At 45.9% G+C, this 19,456-nt stretch overlaps 1 protein-coding gene across 2 annotated transcripts in view; it reads left to right on the top strand.

Annotated features, from left to right (window-relative positions):
* Myo16 (myosin XVI) overlaps positions 1 to 19,456 on the top strand; it is a 422,801-nt gene that overhangs the window by 340,013 nt on the left and 63,332 nt on the right. For both annotated transcript variants that reach the window (XM_040733405.1, XM_040733404.1), the window contains exon 29: positions 14,942 to 15,038. In XM_040733405.1, the coding sequence (XP_040589339.1) occupies positions 14,942 to 15,038 (97 nt within the window). The remainder of the gene's footprint in view (positions 1 to 14,941; positions 15,039 to 19,456) is intronic.

Below are 19,456 nucleotides of genomic sequence, written 5' to 3'. Positions count from 1 at the left end.
AGAGTCCTCTGTTTCAAAAGCAAAGCGACAGTTTGAAATGTGCCATTACAAGAAGTTCTGCCCTTGATTCCATTCTGGGTTGTGAATCAGTGCAGAACTTCAGTAAAATTAAACAAGGGTTTGCTTGACAGAAGTGCTGGACAGCAATGGAGGCTCCGTGCTCCTGGACCATGGTTTCCGCACTGCTATGGCGCAGTGTGTTTTTATTAAGCAGTTGACACTCACCATTGGTCCCCAACTGGTTAGCACTAATTACATAATTAACATAAATAACCATAAAATGAACGGTTACTTTTCCACCTGGGAACACTAGCAGGTAGAAGAGACTTGAGTCATTTCTTTGTCTTCCTATGAACCCGTGAAAGGTGTTAGCCAGGAGTTCAACTCTCTTCACTAAAATACCGTTTTTTAAAATGTGTGTGTGTGTGTGTGTGTGTGTGTGTGTGTGTGTGTGTGTGGATGTGGATGTCACTTGCATGTGTATGCCTGCAATGACCAGAAGAAGATGTCAGGGCCCCTAGAACTAGTGCTTCAGGCAGTTTTGAGTCACCTGATGTGGATGATGGGAAATGAACCTCTGTACCCTCTGCCAGAGCACCCAGTGTCCTAGACCACAGAGCCATCTCTCCAGCCCCGGAAATGTTATTCTTTTATCATCACTTGAATGAGTCTTGGGGATCTAGTGGTTTTTGTCATTCTTCCTTTACTTATATCAGTTAACCTTAACTCAGCCTGGCATAGTCAGTCCTGAGCCCTCGGACTGGGACTTCAGCTGTCCCTTGCTTGCTGCAGAAGCTCATGAGCACTGGAATCTCCTCCTGGTTCAAGGCATCCAATTTTGGGAGCTGTCGTTGGGCTTGTCTTTTGAGATTAAAAATGGAGAAAGTAGAGTATGATTGATAGCGTGAGGAAGGATGGAGGGTGGTGCGGAGAGGTAAGGAGGGAAAAACACATGGCTTATTCCTCGAGTGTCATTGGGCTGGGGTCAGTACATGAAGAGTTAGGGGTAAATAGCCTCTACCTTTATCTGCATGTTGGGAGGCACCCGTTCAGCATTCTCCCACCTTTCCTGACTTTGAGTGCAATAACAGCTCCTTGGAAGAAGAGGAAAGTAGCCGCAGTGTAGATGTGAGGATGCTGAGCCCTGGAGAGCTGGACCAGCAGATCAGTATATTGACTGAAACAGGGGGGCCAGTTCCTGATTGCCTCGTTGGAAGGCAGCTTGGCTGAGGCCAACCTGGATTCTGTCTCACCCTTGTTCTTGCCTCAGCATTTAAACAGATCTCTGCCTTTCATATATATATATATATATATATATATATATATATATATATATATATAGTTATCTCGAGTCATTTTGTTCAGGGTTCAGAGCTTGAAAGGGACAAATTGTGCTTAATTATGGAACCTTGATCTCGGACACCTCCATATTCCTGTATCCGTGAGCAGTCTACCCTTTGCAGCTGGTGTCTTTTCTGTGTTTGGAAGTCACTGGGCAGATGAGGGAAAACCTTGTAGCACTTCCTGTTGCAGGCTGGCACTGAAGGAGTCCTCTGTGTCCAGACCATTATCCCTGCAGCAGCACCCAGCTGTTGCCCGAGGGTTTCAACTGAACCAAGAATCACATTTCTGAGAATAGGAAACCATCAACAGTTCATGCCGAGCAATTTACATAGACACACAAGAACCTTGGATTGTCACACTGGGTCACACAGAAAACATTATTTAGGAGTCAACATTATTTAGGAGGCTGTCTGAGAGGAGAGCCAAGTGGAATTTTGCTCTGCTTATGCTTATAAGAAATATATTGAGGGTCTGCAGAGATGGCTCAGTAGTTAAGAGCACTGGCTGTTCTTCTAGAGGATCTGGGTTCAATTCCCAGCCACCACATGGCAGCTCACAACTGTCTGTAAATGCAGTTCCAGGGGGAATCTGACACCTTCACACCAATGCACATAAAAAATAAAAAATATATATTAAAGAAGAAAGAAATAAATATATTGACCCACTGAGTCTGTAATGAAAAATGACTATACAACGTGTAAATATTACCCAAGTATAGTTTCGGCATAGACTAATGTAAATAACGCCAAACTACTTTGAGCTGTGTACAAACTGTGGGTCTCCAGTTTTCTTCCGCAGGGTTTGGTTTTTCCAGTCTCTAGTTTTCTTTGTGTCTTCCATGCATTTATCCCTTACTGCACCAGAAGGGCTCTTGCTGCCTTTCACAGTGTGGATTTGGTAAAGCTCCAATTCTGGCAAACTGTCCTCTGAATACCCAGAATCCCTGCCCTTACATAATGTGGCTTCATTTCAAAGAAAGGGGAAGAAAATCAGGACAAAGTGGGAGGGAAACTTCTTGTTGGTGGTTTCCTGTTCATGTTTAACACAGAAGAGCATGTTCAAAAACCACAGAGCACTACTGGGCTGAGAGATGGCTCAGGGGTTACTGGCGCTTACTGCTTTTCCAGAGGACTGGGTTTGAGTCCCCACACCCAGACTGTGGCTCACAACCATCTCCAACTCCATTTTCAGAGGATCTGATACCTTCTCATCCCCGTGGGCACCAGACCCACATGCAGGCAAAATGCCATAGATATAAAATAAATAATAAAATCAAATATGAGTATGTATATACTCATAGATAGATAGATAGACAAATACATGCATACATGCATACATACATACATACATGTGTAACTATTGCTGCTCTTACAAAAGACTCAAGCTTGGCCCTTAACACCCACATCAGGAATCACACAAGTTCCTATACCTCCAGCTCCAGGGCCTCTGACACCCTCTTCTAGCTTCTATGAGCACAGCACATGTGTGGTGCTCCATACATACATACATACATATATACATACATGCATACATACATGCATGCACAATACACTCAGGAATATATACACACATAAATTATAAATAACTCTTAAATGTGTGTGTGAGAGAAAGTGTGTGTGTGTGTGTGTGTGTGTGAAACTACTCAGAGATGCAAGACAGAATTTGAGCACTAGTGTCTTTGCTAAGAAGTGGAAGTTCCCAGAAATAGTCTGAGTAGATTCTTCATGGCTGTCTCCATAATGTTGATTTCTTCTCAGTGGTTGTACCTTTCTTGACTAAACAAAGAATCCATGAATTACTTCATTTTGTGTGTGGGGTAAACCCAAGTAGATTTAATTAAGTCATAGTTTAAAATGAGTCATTGAACCATCTACAATTTGTAATATTATTGCTGTTATTATTATATTTTATTTGTCTCAATATGTTCACTTTTCATTCAGTTTTACTTTGGTATAAATTTCATGCAACCTGTCTCAGTTACACACACCTCTGGGCAGATGCCCTATCAGCAGACATTAGGCACCTATGGGATATTTTTATTTTACTTGCTCTTTCGTTTCTGAGAAGTGAAAACCTCTGAAACTAATTCCAAGTGGAGAGATAAGTGCTATAATCTGATTTTCACACATTACATATGCATCAACTGGTTATAGGAAGCTTTCTTCTTTGTGGTTACTTGAATGCTATATTCATTTCTCTGCCATCTGGAGGGATGGCGGCTGGAGAAACAGGTCTATCTGTTGGAGTATTTCAGGGCTGCCAGGCACTGAGAGCCACAAGGGGTCGGTCTGGGGTGGCCTTTCTCCTCCTCGGGTCGCTTTCTCTTAGGAGTGTTGTGTGAAGATTTCTGATGGTTTAGGTGGAAGGAAAAGGCATGCAGGGCTGCTCTGGAAGCAGGTCCTGGAATGTTTTCCCCAGAGGCAGCCTCAGATCTAGTGTGTCATCGGGTAGCTGAAAGATGGTTGGAGACAGGGTGCTCTGGGGAGCCTCCTTATGATCATGCAGACAGAACTGAAAAGGCAATGGGGACTTCAGTTTCACCTCAACTGCGTGCTGAAATGGGAAACTGGTGTGTGTGTGTGTGTGTGTGTGTGTGTGTATGCATGTGTGTGTGCCCACTCGTGTGTGTGTGTTTGTGAGTGTGTGCACTCCTGTGTGTGCCCACCCATGTGTGTATGTGTGTGTGCACATGCAAGTGTGTGTCCACTCATGAGTGTGTATGTGTATGTGTGTAACTGTGTGGGGTGTGTGAGTGTGTGTGAGTCCATGTATGTCTGTGCACACATATGTATGCATGTGTGTGTGTGAAAGGGAGAGACAGAGACTGAGAGACTCAAAGAAACAAAATCCTTAAATCATTTTCTAAAGTTTAATATGGTATTAATATTTTAAGAATTTCATACATGTATATAATGTATTTGATCATACTTGCCCAATTCCTTTCCTAACTCCTCCCAGATGCTCCCAACCCCCTCTCCAGGCCTCACCCCATCCAAACTTCATGCCCTCTTTTTTTATTATTATTATTTTATTTTACAGCCCACTGATTCCCATTTGTTCTGACCTTAAAGAAAACAGACTACCCCATCCCTAGGAGCCATCACATGCCCATAGTTTTCAGCTAGGAGTGGGTCCCTGTGCCATGATTGGCTGGTCTTCTGCGGGTCATGCACTGGCAATTGCAGCTGCTGTGAGTTTGTGAGTTCTGGGGTCCTGCCATGTTCAGAAGACAGTTCAACTCCAGTTTTCCTGATGTCTGACTCTGACAGCGTCCCCTTTCTTCTCCTATAATGGCCCCTAAGGCTTGGGGAAGGGTATAATATAGCATCCCATTGTGGTGGAGCACTCCAAAGTCATGTACGCTCTGCACTGTGACCAGATATGAGTATCTGTGTTAACCACCACCCATAGCACAAAGAAAACCCTTTAATGAAGACTGAGAACTGTACTAATCTGTACAACCCCTAAATCCTAGTGAAATACACGTTCCCACTTGTGTTTATTCACCAACTAAACAAAAAGCTGCCAGAGTCATCATTTCTCTGCCAACCCCTTCTTAGTGTGACTCTTACATTTTATTCTGCGTCTGTGAAATACATGATTTTAGAGGATTCATCCATGCCGAGCTGAGAACAGCAAGATGAGCATTTGCCATACCGTAACATTAAATAAAACCAGCCAGATGAAGGATTTATTATTTCATTAATCTAAAACAGTACAGCAGGGAGAAGATAATGAAAGGGGGAGCGCAGATACCACTGAAGTTTTAACCGTCCTGCTTTTCATAAAGCGTGTCTTAAGGTGAGGCGGTTGTGTTAGGGCCCTCAGCTCTTATTAGCAGAATAAATTAATGGTTTATAACCTTTCTTTTATAACTCCAGGAACACTTCATAAATCACCTGTAACTGTGAGCCAGAAAATAGCCTATAAAGTGATTTTTTTCTATTACTTCTCTTTCTCTGGAATTAACAGTGTTGAAAAAGAAATCAACACTAGAGACTTAAGTGACTTCCCGAAAACAGTATTTTACCCAGAACCACTATGTGTTCATGTCTGCTCCCTTCCTTTTCCCGCGTGCTGAGCCCTCACACACCTGCACATGTGGGGCACGCAGAAATCCACACTTTGTCATAACACGATGTGTGTTCTTGATTTTTCAACACCTGAACAGGACGTGAGGGAGCCCTTTAGGAGGGACCACCGGCTTCCGGGCAGTAGTGACGAGAGATGGTCAAGAGTTGAGCAGCATAAATCAGAGTCGGAGTCACAAAGGGAGAGAGGCAAGAGCGCTGTGTCAGCAGACCAGAGGGACCTGGCTTAGATGGGGCAGTGGCAGTTCCCAGGCCACGGGGTTCTTAGGGGTGAGATGGGGCAGGGCAGGAGGGCCCAGGGGAGGGAGCGAGCCAACACCGCGGACTGAAGCTGGCCATGCAGAACTGGCAGTGATGCATGGCAGGTAGCTGAAGCCGCCCCCCCCCGGCCAGCTGAGAGGGTACTGGGGTGAGCATCCTCAGTCTTAGTGTTAATCACCCTGAGTCGTTTTCCTACGTGTGCGTCAGAGCACTTGTTACACACCATGAGCTACAGAAAGAAACCTTTGGGGCTTTCCCATGAGAAGCTGTAAGGGAGCTGAGGATGTGGTCTGTCTGGGGCTCTCGGTGCTCTTATGTGGGAACAGGGATAGGACTGAGAAGCCAGGAAGAAAACCAGTGCTGTCTGCCACAGGCCAGTAGAGGAGCAGTGGTGTCTAGAGACACGGCAGGTGAGGCAGTACAGGGGCCAAAGGCTGCATCCTCCGGCCTGCAGCATGCACACTTCTGAAGTTACAGACACTAGGGGAGGGCCTCTAATATCGGAATACCAGGGTAGACATGGGATATGGCTTTTTAACAAGCGTAAGATTGGTTAAGAAAGCATCACACGTGGCACCCTAGAAGATGGCAGAGACTGGGACTAGAAGACAATTCAGAAACGTCCTCGTGAACACGCCATCCACCTGGCCAGTTTGGAGAAATCAGAAGCCAATATAAGTAGGCTTGGACTTGTGAAAATTTGAGCAATGTCAGGTCAGACGCCAGGAAGGCGTGTCAGGGATGTCTGTGCTTTGAGGAGTGAAGCGAGCATCAAAGCGCAGCATGGCAGGGCGACGGCGGGTACCGAGAACCAGCTCACATCCACGTCGGTGCACACACAACCCAGCGACTCCAGCGGCTGCATTAGTGTCCCACTCTGGGGTCATCATGGCTGCTTTTGACCACCAGTGACACCTTCCCCAGGGGAGGTAGCCATTATCCACGTCATACAGACCTTTGTTTGGAAGGTTAAATGTGCTCCCTAAATTAGTGACAGATCTGCTGTGCTGTTCTAGCATTTGGGGAGCACGGCCTTGCACTGGCTCTTGAAAATGTGTCTCTCTGGGAATGGGATATCTTTACGAGCACTCTTGGCCATATTGATATGATTTCTATAATGAAGTAATGTATAGGATCACACAGTGGTTAATCCACTAATGTCAAAATAGTAGTCCAATTCATCACTGCCTGCTCTCTAGATCCTTCTATTCTCAGTGAAAGTAATTAATTTTTCTAACATACTGTAGCATGAAATTCAAGCCAAACTATCTTCTTTGAATACCACACTATATAGTGACCCATAAGATGTGTGTAGTTGTGACTGTCTTTTCTGTGTTGGAGTGAAACTTCAAGAGAGGTCTATTTATAACAAAGAGAACTGGCATTTTTTATAAATTTATCCTAGAGCATGTTTAAAAGCACATTCAGACATTCAGAACCAGACTGTACATAAAAACATTTCTGTTTAGTAGATTTTTCAAAGCTACCATGAAAATGTAACATATTGAGATTTTGTAGTGTAATTAATATATTTATGTTTATATGGATTATGAAAATAATGGCTGTCCCTCAAAGGAACCAAGAAGAAAAGCATCAAGGAAGAAAAATGTGCGAGTACAGACCAGTGAGAAGGAGTTGAGAGTGGTAGTCACTTATCTGAGCATCTGAAAATGACGGACCACATTCTACTTGCCTACTTGCTGAGTGGTCCCAGAAGTGATCGTGAGAGGTGCGTGTGTGTGTGTGTGTGTGTGTGTGTGTGTATACATGTGTGTGCATGCATTCATCATGCATTAGTGCGTGTGCATGCATGTGTGCCTATGTGTGTGTGCACACTCATTGCATGCATGTTTGTGTGTGTGTGTGTGTGTGTGTAGGGCATTCAGGTGGAGAATGGTGAAAGACTCTGTATAGGACAGATGGGAGAAATGTACAAGCACAGTACCTTTGTGCTATGGGGGGAAAAGAGCCAGAAAGGGCTGCCATGGGGGCAGTCCGTCCAGGGTACCAGAAAGTTGTAGGGTTTGGAAGCTGGCACACAGAGATGGACTCTGGCTCAGGAGGGTACCCCTGCTGGGAGGAGTTGCCCTGGTAGGCACAGAAGCTGCTTTGCATGGTAAAAATAGAACCGCATTTTACAGGAGCACAATGACATTCTCAGATCCACAGGGAGAAAAACAAGCCCAACTGGGGCCTCTGCAGACGTCGGAACGTGGGGAAGAGAGATCATATTGTTCGCATCAGCACAGAGGAGCAATATACTTCATCCAGGAGCAAGTTGGCATTGCTAGGGGACCTCAGAAGAGACCAGGACACTTTCTGGAATCCTATTCCACTGAAAGGAGATAATTATTTTTAATGCAACTGGATTTTTCATAATGTCATGAAACGTGGTGTAGTTACTAAAATAGTATATGGTTTTAGATGAAAGGAAGTTAGAAATTTTAAAGGTTGATTCTGATCAGTAATAATGAAAAATCAAGTATTTCATCTGAAGCGAAGAAACTCATCTCCAGTAAGATATTTCTCCTTAAAATACAATCTATACAAATAGCATGGTCCAATAATTACAGACATAGAAATAGAGACATTACACTAACAGGAGCAGTGAATCATTCAGTAAGGGCTGTCCGTCTAAGCATCCGCCCCTGCTGGTATATAAAGATTCCTCACAGCAGCCCTCTGCTTCAAAAGTGGGAGTGGGAAGCTGAAATGATAGTATATAGCCTCCCTTCCACAGGAGGAAAAGGGGCCCACTCCCAGGGACAAATAACCATGCTGCAGAGGACTCTGAAGGCAAAATCCAAGAGTTTGAACGCTGGCTTGGAGCCTACAGGGAACAGCCAGAGATGCATGTGTCAAAGGTAGTATTCAAGATTGCTCCCAGAGCAGACAGCGTGGAGATGGAGCGAGGTGGAGGTGTGGTCTGGGTCACCCTGTTCTGGAAAGAGTGGTCCTGCGGGTGTGAGGTGTGCTGTCTTTTCTTTTGAACCACGTTGTACACATTTTAGACAGTGAAGTGCACAGTTTAAGCCTACTCTAAATAGTTGAGGTGTGTTTTAGGTGAATTGTTTCTTCTAAGCACTTGAGCTTTCCTAACTACTCTCCATGAAATGGACCTAAGGGAAAGCTGTGAATAAGCTTAGATATACCTTGCGCTTCTGTTGATGATGTCTGCGATTCCAGAAAAGAAAAAGTGCATTTGGATGGATGGAGATTGCGTGGGAGGAGTGATGTTTGTACAAACCTTGGGATTGAGGCACTTCAGGACGTCCAGTAGCAAGGTCCTCGCTTTCACAAAGGGGAAAGGAGAGGAGAGGAGCTCATTGCTAGAAGGGAAAAGCGCAGGAGAGTTCTGTGTGTACTTGGGCAACAGGTCCCCTGGGCCTGGACTCAGTCACTGCACCAAGGTGTCGGCGTATGAGTCATCTGTGATGGAAGCTGTGGGTAAAGAACTCATGGAGGAATGTGGACATGCGGGGACTGGTCTGCAGAACACAGGGGGTGCAGGATGTCAGGTGGGACCTGTGGTCGTCACCAAAATGGAGGTGGCAGAAGATAGGGCCCGCAGAGCCTGTGGCAGAAGGAAAGCTTCAAGAGCGACGAGAATCTGACAGCGCAGCGTGTAGCTTGCAGCCAGCAGACCTACATCACGGTAGCCTCCAGCTGATGGAGACATGAAGTCACAGGCCCTGTCCCAACCTGCAGAGCTAGAACCCACATCTCGAGATGCCCGAGGGATGAACAAGCATACACAACTTCAGTCACTTGGTGTAGAAGGATCTGGAGGTTCTGCTCCGGAGCCCAGAAAGCCACCACCTCTATCCATCGTCCAGCTCTTCCTCTCCACATGCAATAGAGTTAGGCAAGGTCTGCAGGCTGAACCTGCCTGGTTTACAGGCAGCCCCTCTTATGCTATGTGTACAGTACCTGTATTAATGCCCTTGGGAGGTAAATTTCCTTCATAGTGCCATCGCCAAACAATTTCTCCATATCACGTCTGTGTAACTAGAACCCTTCTTGTATCCTTTAGATGGCACACCCTTTCTCTTGTTCAAGTACAGACACAGGGCCCTAGCATTCTGCTTTAGCTTACCCACAAGAGAGGCAGTTGCTCACTGTATTATTGGGTGTGGGATGTGAGTAGATTACATTAGCCCACACTTGGGATTCAGACAATGGATTTGTCTTGTGCAGATTCACAGGGGTTCATGGACATAAAATGGGTGATACAGCTTTCTGCTGCCAGGTGGTGGTGGTACACACCTTTAATCCCAGCACTTGGGAGACAGGGGCAGGCAGATCTCCGTGACTTCACCGCCTCCATCCTGGTCTACAGAGTGAGTTCCAGGACAGACTCCAAAGCTACAGAGAAGCCCTATCTTGAAAAAACAAACAAAAATTAGCTCCATGTGCATTTCCTTCATTCCACTAAGGCAGAGAAAAGTGTGACTCAGTCGAATTATCGAGGGATGATAGTTACATATTTTTCCTCCATAAGATCTATTTCAAAGGTACTGCCAGAGACACACCGTGCTCCTAAAAATTACCCTCAAGGAACAAGGAGAGTTTCACAGGCTTCCTTGTTACCGCCGTATTAATCCAGCCCCCAAGCCACCCACACCCTACCAACCACTGTTCCTGTGTTTGTCCGCCTCCACAGTCCACATTTCTGAAAAAGTCCTCAAGACCTGGAACAATAATTTGGAAGTCATCACTGACAGTCTTTTTAGTTCTTTAAAATCTGTCACTCCAAAGCAAAAATACCCTAATGTTTTTCTGAGGAACTTCCTGGTGGTGTGATTCACAGATGGCTTGATCTAGGGGGTCAGGGTGACTTGGGCACTGTCGTCCCAGACAAGAGCACTGTGCCTCTAGGAGTTCACAAAGGGACCTCCAAGCTCTCCTTGCGTCTGGTTAGTGAGAAGCAACCTTGCAGGGGAGTCTGACCAGACAACCCACAACAGTGGACTGAGTCTATGGACTGAAGTCTGTTGAATCTTGACTTGAGATTCAACACCCCACACCTCTGAAGCCATTTGCTATGACAGCTATGGTGGTCTGGGCCGCAAGTGTTCCCAGTCAGTGGTGTTTACTGGTACTGGCCACGTACATACCTGGCTTTCCAGACTCAAGGTATCTTGTCTAAGTTTCCCTGCTGGGGGCCTTTAGGCTTCTGTCCTTGTTAATCCCTGGCATCATGGAAAACAAGAGACTAAATTCTCAACAGTGTCCCAGTAAGAACTCTAGAAGGCCAACAACCCACTCCATTCCTTTGGTAGAGAAGAAGGACTTGGTGTGAATGCAGCATCTCTTGAAGAGAGACCGAACAGATAGGAGAGACTAGAGTGGGTGTTCCGTTGCAGAGTAGAGTGACTGACTGCGCACAGTGATTTTGTTAGATCAGCAGAAAGGATCTGAGAGTCCACTCCACAAAGAAATAATAAACACCTGAGAAAATAAAAACGTTCGCCCTGATTTAAATATCACACTGTGTGCTTACATGCCAAAATATCCTGTGGTATCCAGAGTATTGTATGGTATCCCTTGGGGATGGGGAATTTTAGACACTGGTTTTCTTTCTAATTAAAACTCAAAGAGACCATCAAAATTATACAAATATTGGAACTTGTAAAGAACATCTTCAAATAGTCCTCATTCACAAATGAATAATATAGCACAAAATAATGTCAGGTCCATTATCTTTGGGTATCTGTAGACCATACCCTATGCTTGATAGGATATTTCAAAGTCCTCTGGAAATGTATTTGAAGGGGGATTTTTAAAAGCTGTCTAATAGAATTAAGGTAAGAGCTTAGCCATTTCACAAAGATCTGGTCCTCATAGTCACGGTCTATTGACGTGTGAGTTCAGACTTCCATCTGTGCATGTAAGTTTGTTCTGTCACCCACTGGACTTGATCGCTTGAGCTGGAAGATCCCCGTGCCCAATTTGAGTTCTCAGTTTCTCTTAGGACTTGTTTGCAGCCCAGGGAATATTCTTGGTTTTCTTCATGACCCACCTTAACACAAAACCTTTACAATTCTTCATCTGTTTTCTTCTCTTTCTAACCTGACTTGGTCCTCTTTCACATCCCTAATGCTTCATATTTTAAGAATGTGAATCCAAGTCCTTCAAGAGATGTGACTGTAGTGTCCATTAATTTTAAAAAATGAAGAATTGACCATTGGGTCCTTGGGGATTGAAATGGAGGCACCAAATCCCCACTGGAAGTGGGAAAACTGATTTTTAATCTGACTGAGGAAATGAGCCCCAATGTCAGTTGTGAAGGGTGACTGGGATTTGGCCAACAGACCAGCATCAAATGCAGAATCTTTTCAAGCCCAAATGACCATGCATTCCCACTGTTTGCTCACCTACATCATACTCCCAAACTCGTCAAGACAACCCACTGTCTAGATTTCTTTTAAATGAACTTCATAAAATTCAATCTAAAGTTCCAAAATTATTTTGTGAAATTTAGACTTGAGTCTCTAACCTCCCAACATATCCAGAGTGTACAGACACACACACACACACACACACACACACACACACACACACGCATGCACGCACACATGCACGCATGCACTCATGCACGCCCACGCAGGTCTTTGCTGGCATGCCCTTTGTGGTATGGTCCCACCTCCATGAAGGGGCTCCTTCTCCTCTTTGTCACACAGCTGTGCCTCCAAGGGCCTTTCAAGTCACCTTCCCCCACCCTTCAAGATGCCCTGGGGAAAGAAGCCTGGAATCCTCCCTCGACATACCTGGATCACACCTCTGGGTCTCTGTGCCCTTTATGTATAGTAGAGTCATCGTATAGAACATCTGCTACCAGAGTTTTCTCACTACTAATATCCCCTACTTAACAATCAGCTCCTCAAGGACAAGGATCCCCTTCCTTGTTTCCCCAAAGCCCAGCACAATGTCCCAGATGAACCTTCTCCAGAGTCTTGAATATCTTCTAGAAATGTTACTCTAAGAAGCCGGTTCATCTCCAGCTGTCTCCTGCCCAAGGCCCTGTTAAGACAAGACTGTGGAGCTAGAATTCCCTCTGCTCTTTCCTTCCGCCAGTCTTCTCCATGTGTTCTGTTTCCCTGCACCAGGTCTCTCTGGGGTTTCAAGCTTCTTCCATTGTCTACTGTCTGGGGTGGGGTTTCTTGTCTTGTTTGGGCTTCCACCGTGGGTTGAGTCCTGGAGACTGGGATGCAGAGGGAAGTAGCTTCCTTCTTCCCCATACCAATCTCACAGATTTCCCCTTCTGGGCTCAGAGACTGGGCCAAGCGTTCTTCCTGACCAAAGTACGTCTACAGTTAGAAGAATTATGGAACATGGTGAGGGAAAGAGAATTGCAATATTAAAAGGGGGGATGGATACTGTTCAGAAACGGCCTTCCTGTGTGACTGTCTCAGCTTCCAAACGACTGAGAAAAAAAATAAGATGCCTGGCTTCTCAACCCTAGAGTTGTTAGGGAGGGGGCAGACCCGCCTGATCACCCCATCTGGCAGGATACAAGCACAGGGTCACACTTTGTACAAACTGTCATCAAATCAGACAGCTGAAGTCTGAAGACTTCAATGGGAAGCCGGAATCCACCAAATGTGTTTAGCGTTACTCCGGGAAAAGGCACATAAAATCCTCTGGCCAAGCATTCTGAAGTCAACTGTGACCCATAAACCCTTCCAATACCTAACGGTGTGGACTCACGTGCCAGCCTCTAGTGTCGTCATGATGTATGGTGTAGACTGAGGGCTGCTGTCACCTTTATGTTCCCTACTCATTCTTGGAAGCACACACGTTAGTCTTCTTATGTTAATGATCATTGTCTCAAGTGCCAAGTTCATGATTATGAAATTTGCTGGAGTAGTTGTTTGATATCTGTCACATAGCAGAACGGTCCTGCAAGCTCCTCTACATTTCCTGCTAGGGCCCAGCAGGAGCACCTAGGATCTGCTTCCCCAGATGCCTCTGGACGCTCGCTTAGTGAACGGCCACCCTCACACACTCCTTCACTCTGTAGTTCCTTATACAAGACGTGAACGCAGTGGAACCGTTTTTAAAATCACGTGGCTGGAGCTTGCCATTCTGGCTTTAAGACATTTTCGCAGCAGCTGTTTTTATCAATGGTAGTACATGCCACTGTCTTCGCCGGTGGTGCAGCTGGATAAGCTCAGATAGATGGCTCTGGTGCTCTCCATAGAAGTTGATTTGGTGTCATGCTGGAATTCCTTTATAAAGCACAATGGTGGCGAGGCATATCCATGGCACGACTACTGTTTGCGGACACGTCTAGAAATTCTTTGTGGGGTTTTTCTACTGTGCTGAAGTTCAGCACCTGTCTTCCTCAGGGTTTCTAGCCCTGTGAAGAGACACCGTGACCATGGCAACTCATAAGAGAAAACATTTAATCAAGGCTTACCGTTTCAGAGGTTTAGTACATCGTGGCAGAGAGCATGTCTCCTGAGAGTACGCGGTACGCAGGCAGGCGTGGTGCTGGGGGAGCTGAGGATTTTGCACCTTGTTGCAAAGGCAACGGAAAGTGGTCTGAGTCGCTGGGCACGGCTTGAGCGCATATGAGACCACAAAGCCTGTCTCCACAGTGACACGCTTCCTCCAAAAAGGCCGTACCTACTCCAACAAAGCCACGCCCTCCACCAGCGCCACTCCCTATGAGCTTACGGAGGCCAGTTACTTTCAGACTCCCTTAATAACTCCAGAAACACAAATACTTCATGCATAGAAATACACAGTGGTAGGGGGGTAAGAGCTGAGGAGGCATGACATAACAGTAACACCGTGTTTGTCTGGTCACGGTCACTTTGTGGGACTGCGGTCTTTGTGCTGTTGGGTTTTTCTTCCCAGCTGTGGGTAGGAGGAGCATGAGATGAAAGTCACCCCTGAGAGGTGATGGGTCCTGGCATGGGACGGTTCGCTGGAGGCGGTACTATCCTTACACAGAGTCAAGACCAACCTGAGCAGCCACCAGGTCAGCTGCGTATAGGAGTTTTCACACACTGACTGTTGATGATCCACACACAGCCAGTGTGTGTTCTAGAACAAACTCCCTTAAATGTTAATGAAGTAAAATAAGAAAGGGATACACCTGGTTAATTTTGTTATTTGAAGTTTCCAGTTCTCTGTCCTAACAAAAAAAAAAAAAAAAAAAACCTCCTGCCTGGCCATTTTCCTGCCTTTCTGGCTTCTTCTTGCCGTGGGGCATGACGCTGCTGTTCACATTGCAGGTGGGGCTGCACAAAGTGTTCCTGAAGTACTGGCATGTGGACCAGCTCAACGACCTGTGGCTCCAGGTGCAGCGGAAGATCGTAACGTGCCAGAAAGGTAAGCCCACACGGGCACTCGGACCTTCATGGTGTTGTGAGCTCCCAGACCATTCAGAGCATCTCTGTGTTTCACCATCAGCGGGGCCAGCATCAGCATCACAGCGGGCCTCCCAGCCCACCCGCTGAAGCTCCCTCCAGACAACTGGCTCACGGGGTGTTGACAAAGCCTTGACACGTTCTTTGCTCCGCACCAGTGTTTGTAGAGCTTTCATGTTTTATTGGCTGTACCCCAGGTGAAACGGTGTTAAGTTCTCCACTCAGTCACAGTCTGGGGGAGGAAATGAACATGTCGTGCCATTTCTGCAGCCTGTGCCTTGCAGATTGCCAGCTGTGTGGCTCTCTTTAGGAAGCACAGGGCAGTGAGGTTGTGCCTGGAAATCTGCAAAAGGAAAGACTCCACCTGGCACCTGGTGGCAGCTAGGAGGCAGGTCTCCGTGGCACCCAGGGCAGGTCTCCGCTGTGCTGGGTTCCAAGAGCTGGCATCAGTTAATTGCCCAAACAGCATTTTCTGTAACTCTCCTTAGGACTTGGAAAACCCTTCACTATTTTCCTTCAGGGAGCGATGATAATATTTGCTGTGATTTCTTTTATGGCTGTTGGCATCCATCTCATTATAATTTTGGGAGAGATTTCACTTTGAATTTGTTTTCTATCCAATTCTAAATGACTACTAAAAATGTGCATTTTTTACAAAACAGCCATTCCTCACATAAAATGGATATAATCAGCACATTAAAAAATAGGGATGGGGTACGTGTGTGTGTGTGTGTGTGTGTGTGTGTGTGTGTGTGTGTGTGTGTGTGTTCTTTCTCATGCAGGAATGGAGGTCAGAGGTCAATGCTGGTAGCTTCTGTTATTGCTCTCCATCTTAGTTTTTGAGACAGGGTCTCTCACTACTCCTGGAACTCACTGAATTATCAAGATGGTTTCACAGGAGTCCCCAGGTTCCATGTGTCTAATCCTCTGGCCCCTAGGCCTCTCACCTCCAGTGCTGAGTCATAGACATGTGCCCCTAAAACCAGATTTTCCACATGAATATTTGTGTTTAAACTCAGGTCTGTCTGCTTTTCTAGTAACCACTTTACCCACTGGGCTATCTTTTCAGCCCCTTTAAACAGGTCTTTTTAATGAGTTGTTTAATTCATTGTAGAAAAGTACAAGAAAGGAGAAATTAATCCATATTCCAAATTGCAATATGACACAATGGTATGTGTTTGAAATTTTTTTCAAATGGTAAACGTGCTAGAAAACAATGATAGGAGTTTCTCTCCATTTTGTTCTCTTTTTTTTCATGTGTGGGTCTTGTTTGGCTGTGGCCTTGTGAGAACTCTCCAGTGGGTCCTCTTTGTCTCTGGTGATAAAAAAAAGTCCTAGCATGTGCAGAATTTAACATACCCAGTTTAAGTCTTGGCCAAAGTTCAGAACCTTGTTCCAAACCGTTCATCAACCCCAAGCCTCCCTCTTGGCCACTTCAGGTCTGCCCCTCACAGAACAGCCCATGAGAGAGAGTATTTTCCTGGTCTCTGTGTCTCGGGTGTCTCTGGGTTGTACAGGGTCAAGAGAAGAGGGAGGGGAAGAGAGAGGAGGAAGAGGAGGAGGAGGAGGAGGAGGAGGAGGAGGAGGAGGAAGAGGGCCTGGGGGGCTGACATCAAGGACTGCAGTAGGCATAGTGTGATCCTGATCTCCCTGGCTGGGACAGATTCCAAGTACACTGTACACCCCAAAGCATCATCTCTCTGGCTCCCTGCACTCGCTGACAGCAGATCCGTGGTCAGCCCCTTGTCGCTGACTCACAGACCCTGGTCACCTTCTCTCAGCAGAAACCTCTTCCTTGAACACTCCCCTGCCCTGGAGAGAAAGACCGGCAGACTCCTCCATAAGTATGGCATGCCCCGTTGGCCACAGCTGTGACTCTGGGGCCCTGCAGCCCTCTGGGTTCACCCAATTGCAGCAGATACGTAGCGAGCTCTCAAGCTAGTCTCTTGACGATGCTTTTTTTCCAGCCTAGAGCAGCAATAGCCTTGGCTAGGGAGGTGGTCCCCTTCTCCCTGGCTATGACCAATGTGCCCCTGTGACTCCATCCTGAATCCATGCAAGGCAGATACTGGCTGTGACTATTTGGAACCTTCCTCTGCCCCACTCCAGGTGGCAAATGCACCCAGGCCTCACCTGGAGGCCAGCACCGCCCCACGCTGACTGAATCCAAACTTGGCTCTGAGCCACAAGCTGAATCTGGGTCAGGAAGAGCCCCATTTAACACAAAGCTATGTGTGAACAGAGCAGAGCACCGCATGCTCCTGGGAAATGTCCTTAAATATAACGAGAGCAATCCGTGCCCCCTTCCCCATGACACCCACTTGAAATCTCTCTTCTAGTTTGCCTCACTGACTAAGTTGCTACTGGAACCAACCTGGAGCAGAAGGCAGAGCCAACTTCACTGGTTTACCTTTCCGAAGATTAATAGTCGAAAGAAGCCTTGAAAATAGCATTGAGAGAAAAACCATCATTTCATTTTGAATAAATGAAATAAAGGACATACACACACACACACACAAAGCACTTTAGAAACCACAGGCTTTTGAGAGTGGGCGTTGGTTTTTTAAAATTTTTCTTGTTTAATTTTATATTTATATTCTATTATTTATTTTTATTTTTATTTTTATTTTTATTTTTCATCTCTTAGAATTGATATTAAATTCACTCAAAATTTATATAAGCTGCAGACGTTTCCATTCTTATTTCATTGTTTTTGTTATTGTTAGTAAATCCTTGGAGGAAAGAAAATCTCACATTTAAATTTGGAGAAAAGTAAAGTTGAAACACAAAGTAAATGGAATAGCAGTGGCTTTAAAACTGTGGGCAAAAGACTCTCTCTGCCCGTTCCCAGCAGGCTTGTTTTGTTGTGGACCTTCGTTGAGAATGGTAGTTCTCTGCAAGGCCTTGACTTTGTAAAAGAGTTCCAGAAGGTTGACCAGTGGGAGAGGATGAGTGGGTGGAGTCCTCTGCCTGAGGGGCACCAGTGGCGTCCTGGGAAGTCTGGCGTTTGTTCTCTGCTTTAGTCTGTCTGCCTTTGCCCTCGGGCTTCAGACCCAGGACTGTGTTTATTCCTTTGCCTCCTAAAGGCCAGTGACTTGTTCTTGTCCCGTGCAAGAAAAGAGCAGGTGAACAGCCCAGATAAGGTCCCTGGTCACCCCCAGTGGGCTGTAACATTCCGTTCCTCTTTATCCTATTCTGCATTGTATGTTCCTGAAAGTCTGGCGTACCTTTATCCTATTCTGCATTGTATGTTCCTGAAAGTCTGGCGTACCTTTTTACTGTTAAAATGTTGTTGTTTATAGATTAATTAGTTCAGCATGGCCCTCTTGTAGGGAACCCGATGTGATTGTATCCTAAAGTAACTTTCCATTTAGCACTGTCATCTGCACTTAGAGAGTCTTGAGGATGCTGGAGCACTTTGCATCTTTTGTTTTGTTTTGTTTTGTTTTTCTTTGAAGCCCTAAGTGGAGAAAGCTGCATCTAACTTTATAGCATCTCATAGACAGCCCACATGTGTGTTGCCTTCCAGGCATGGGGGAGTCTCTCACCCAGTGATTTCCCTCCGACATTGCCTGTCTTTTTAATCCACCGTCTCCTCCGATCTGAGGCATTTGAAGCCTGAAGGGATATCATCTCAGAGGCTGGCAGGCTAATGTCAGAGGTCAGCAACCTGTGCTGGTCCCAAGCATCTGCAGGGGCTGCCTTTGCACCTGTCTTCCCACATGGGGTGGGGGAGGGACATGGAAGCCGGTTCTCTCGCTCAGAAGGCAGCCTTCTCCACGCCACTCCACATTAACTGTTAGCAAGTTCTCTCGTCTATCGATTGCGATACCCTTCCATGTGACTTCCCCTACTGCTGATCTGTTGCCCCTGGAGGGCCACAAATCACATCTAGAGGGCTGCAGGCTTGGGGGATGGAGCTGCCTCGAAAGCACAGAGGGATTTGAGCCTGGTTCTGCCATTCCTTCTTTGCATTTGCTGGAAACAAAAAGAATTCCATTATCATTGTGACCAACACACATATCTCCACACCTTATACTGTTTCTGCATGAAATGGCATTAACGGTCTGAGATGCCAAGTGTCTTTGGATCCTGCCTTACGATTTTTTTTCTCTTCAACAAAATCCCTGCTGGTCATTTGTTGGTTTCACTGAATTTTCATTATTCCCCAGATTTTACCATATTTTCTGCAATCCTGAGAAGCAGGAAGGATACACTTCCTATTGTTTCGGTAAAGTCTCTCTAGCTTTCAAGGCAAGGTCAGCCTCTAGGAATTGCATCAAAATCCTAGGAGTATTATGAACAAGTATTTTAAAAACTACCCCACGGGGCCTTCAGTGTCTCTTGAATGACCAGGAATCACGGAAGACTGTCAGTGCA

This window comes from Mesocricetus auratus, unplaced genomic scaffold (assembly GCF_017639785.1).
Source record: "Mesocricetus auratus isolate SY011 unplaced genomic scaffold, BCM_Maur_2.0 Super-Scaffold_100031, whole genome shotgun sequence".
In the NCBI taxonomy this organism is placed as follows: domain Eukaryota; kingdom Metazoa; phylum Chordata; class Mammalia; order Rodentia; family Cricetidae; genus Mesocricetus; species Mesocricetus auratus.
Note: the sequence above shows the minus strand (reverse complement) of the source record. Positions and strands in the feature narration are given on the sequence as shown.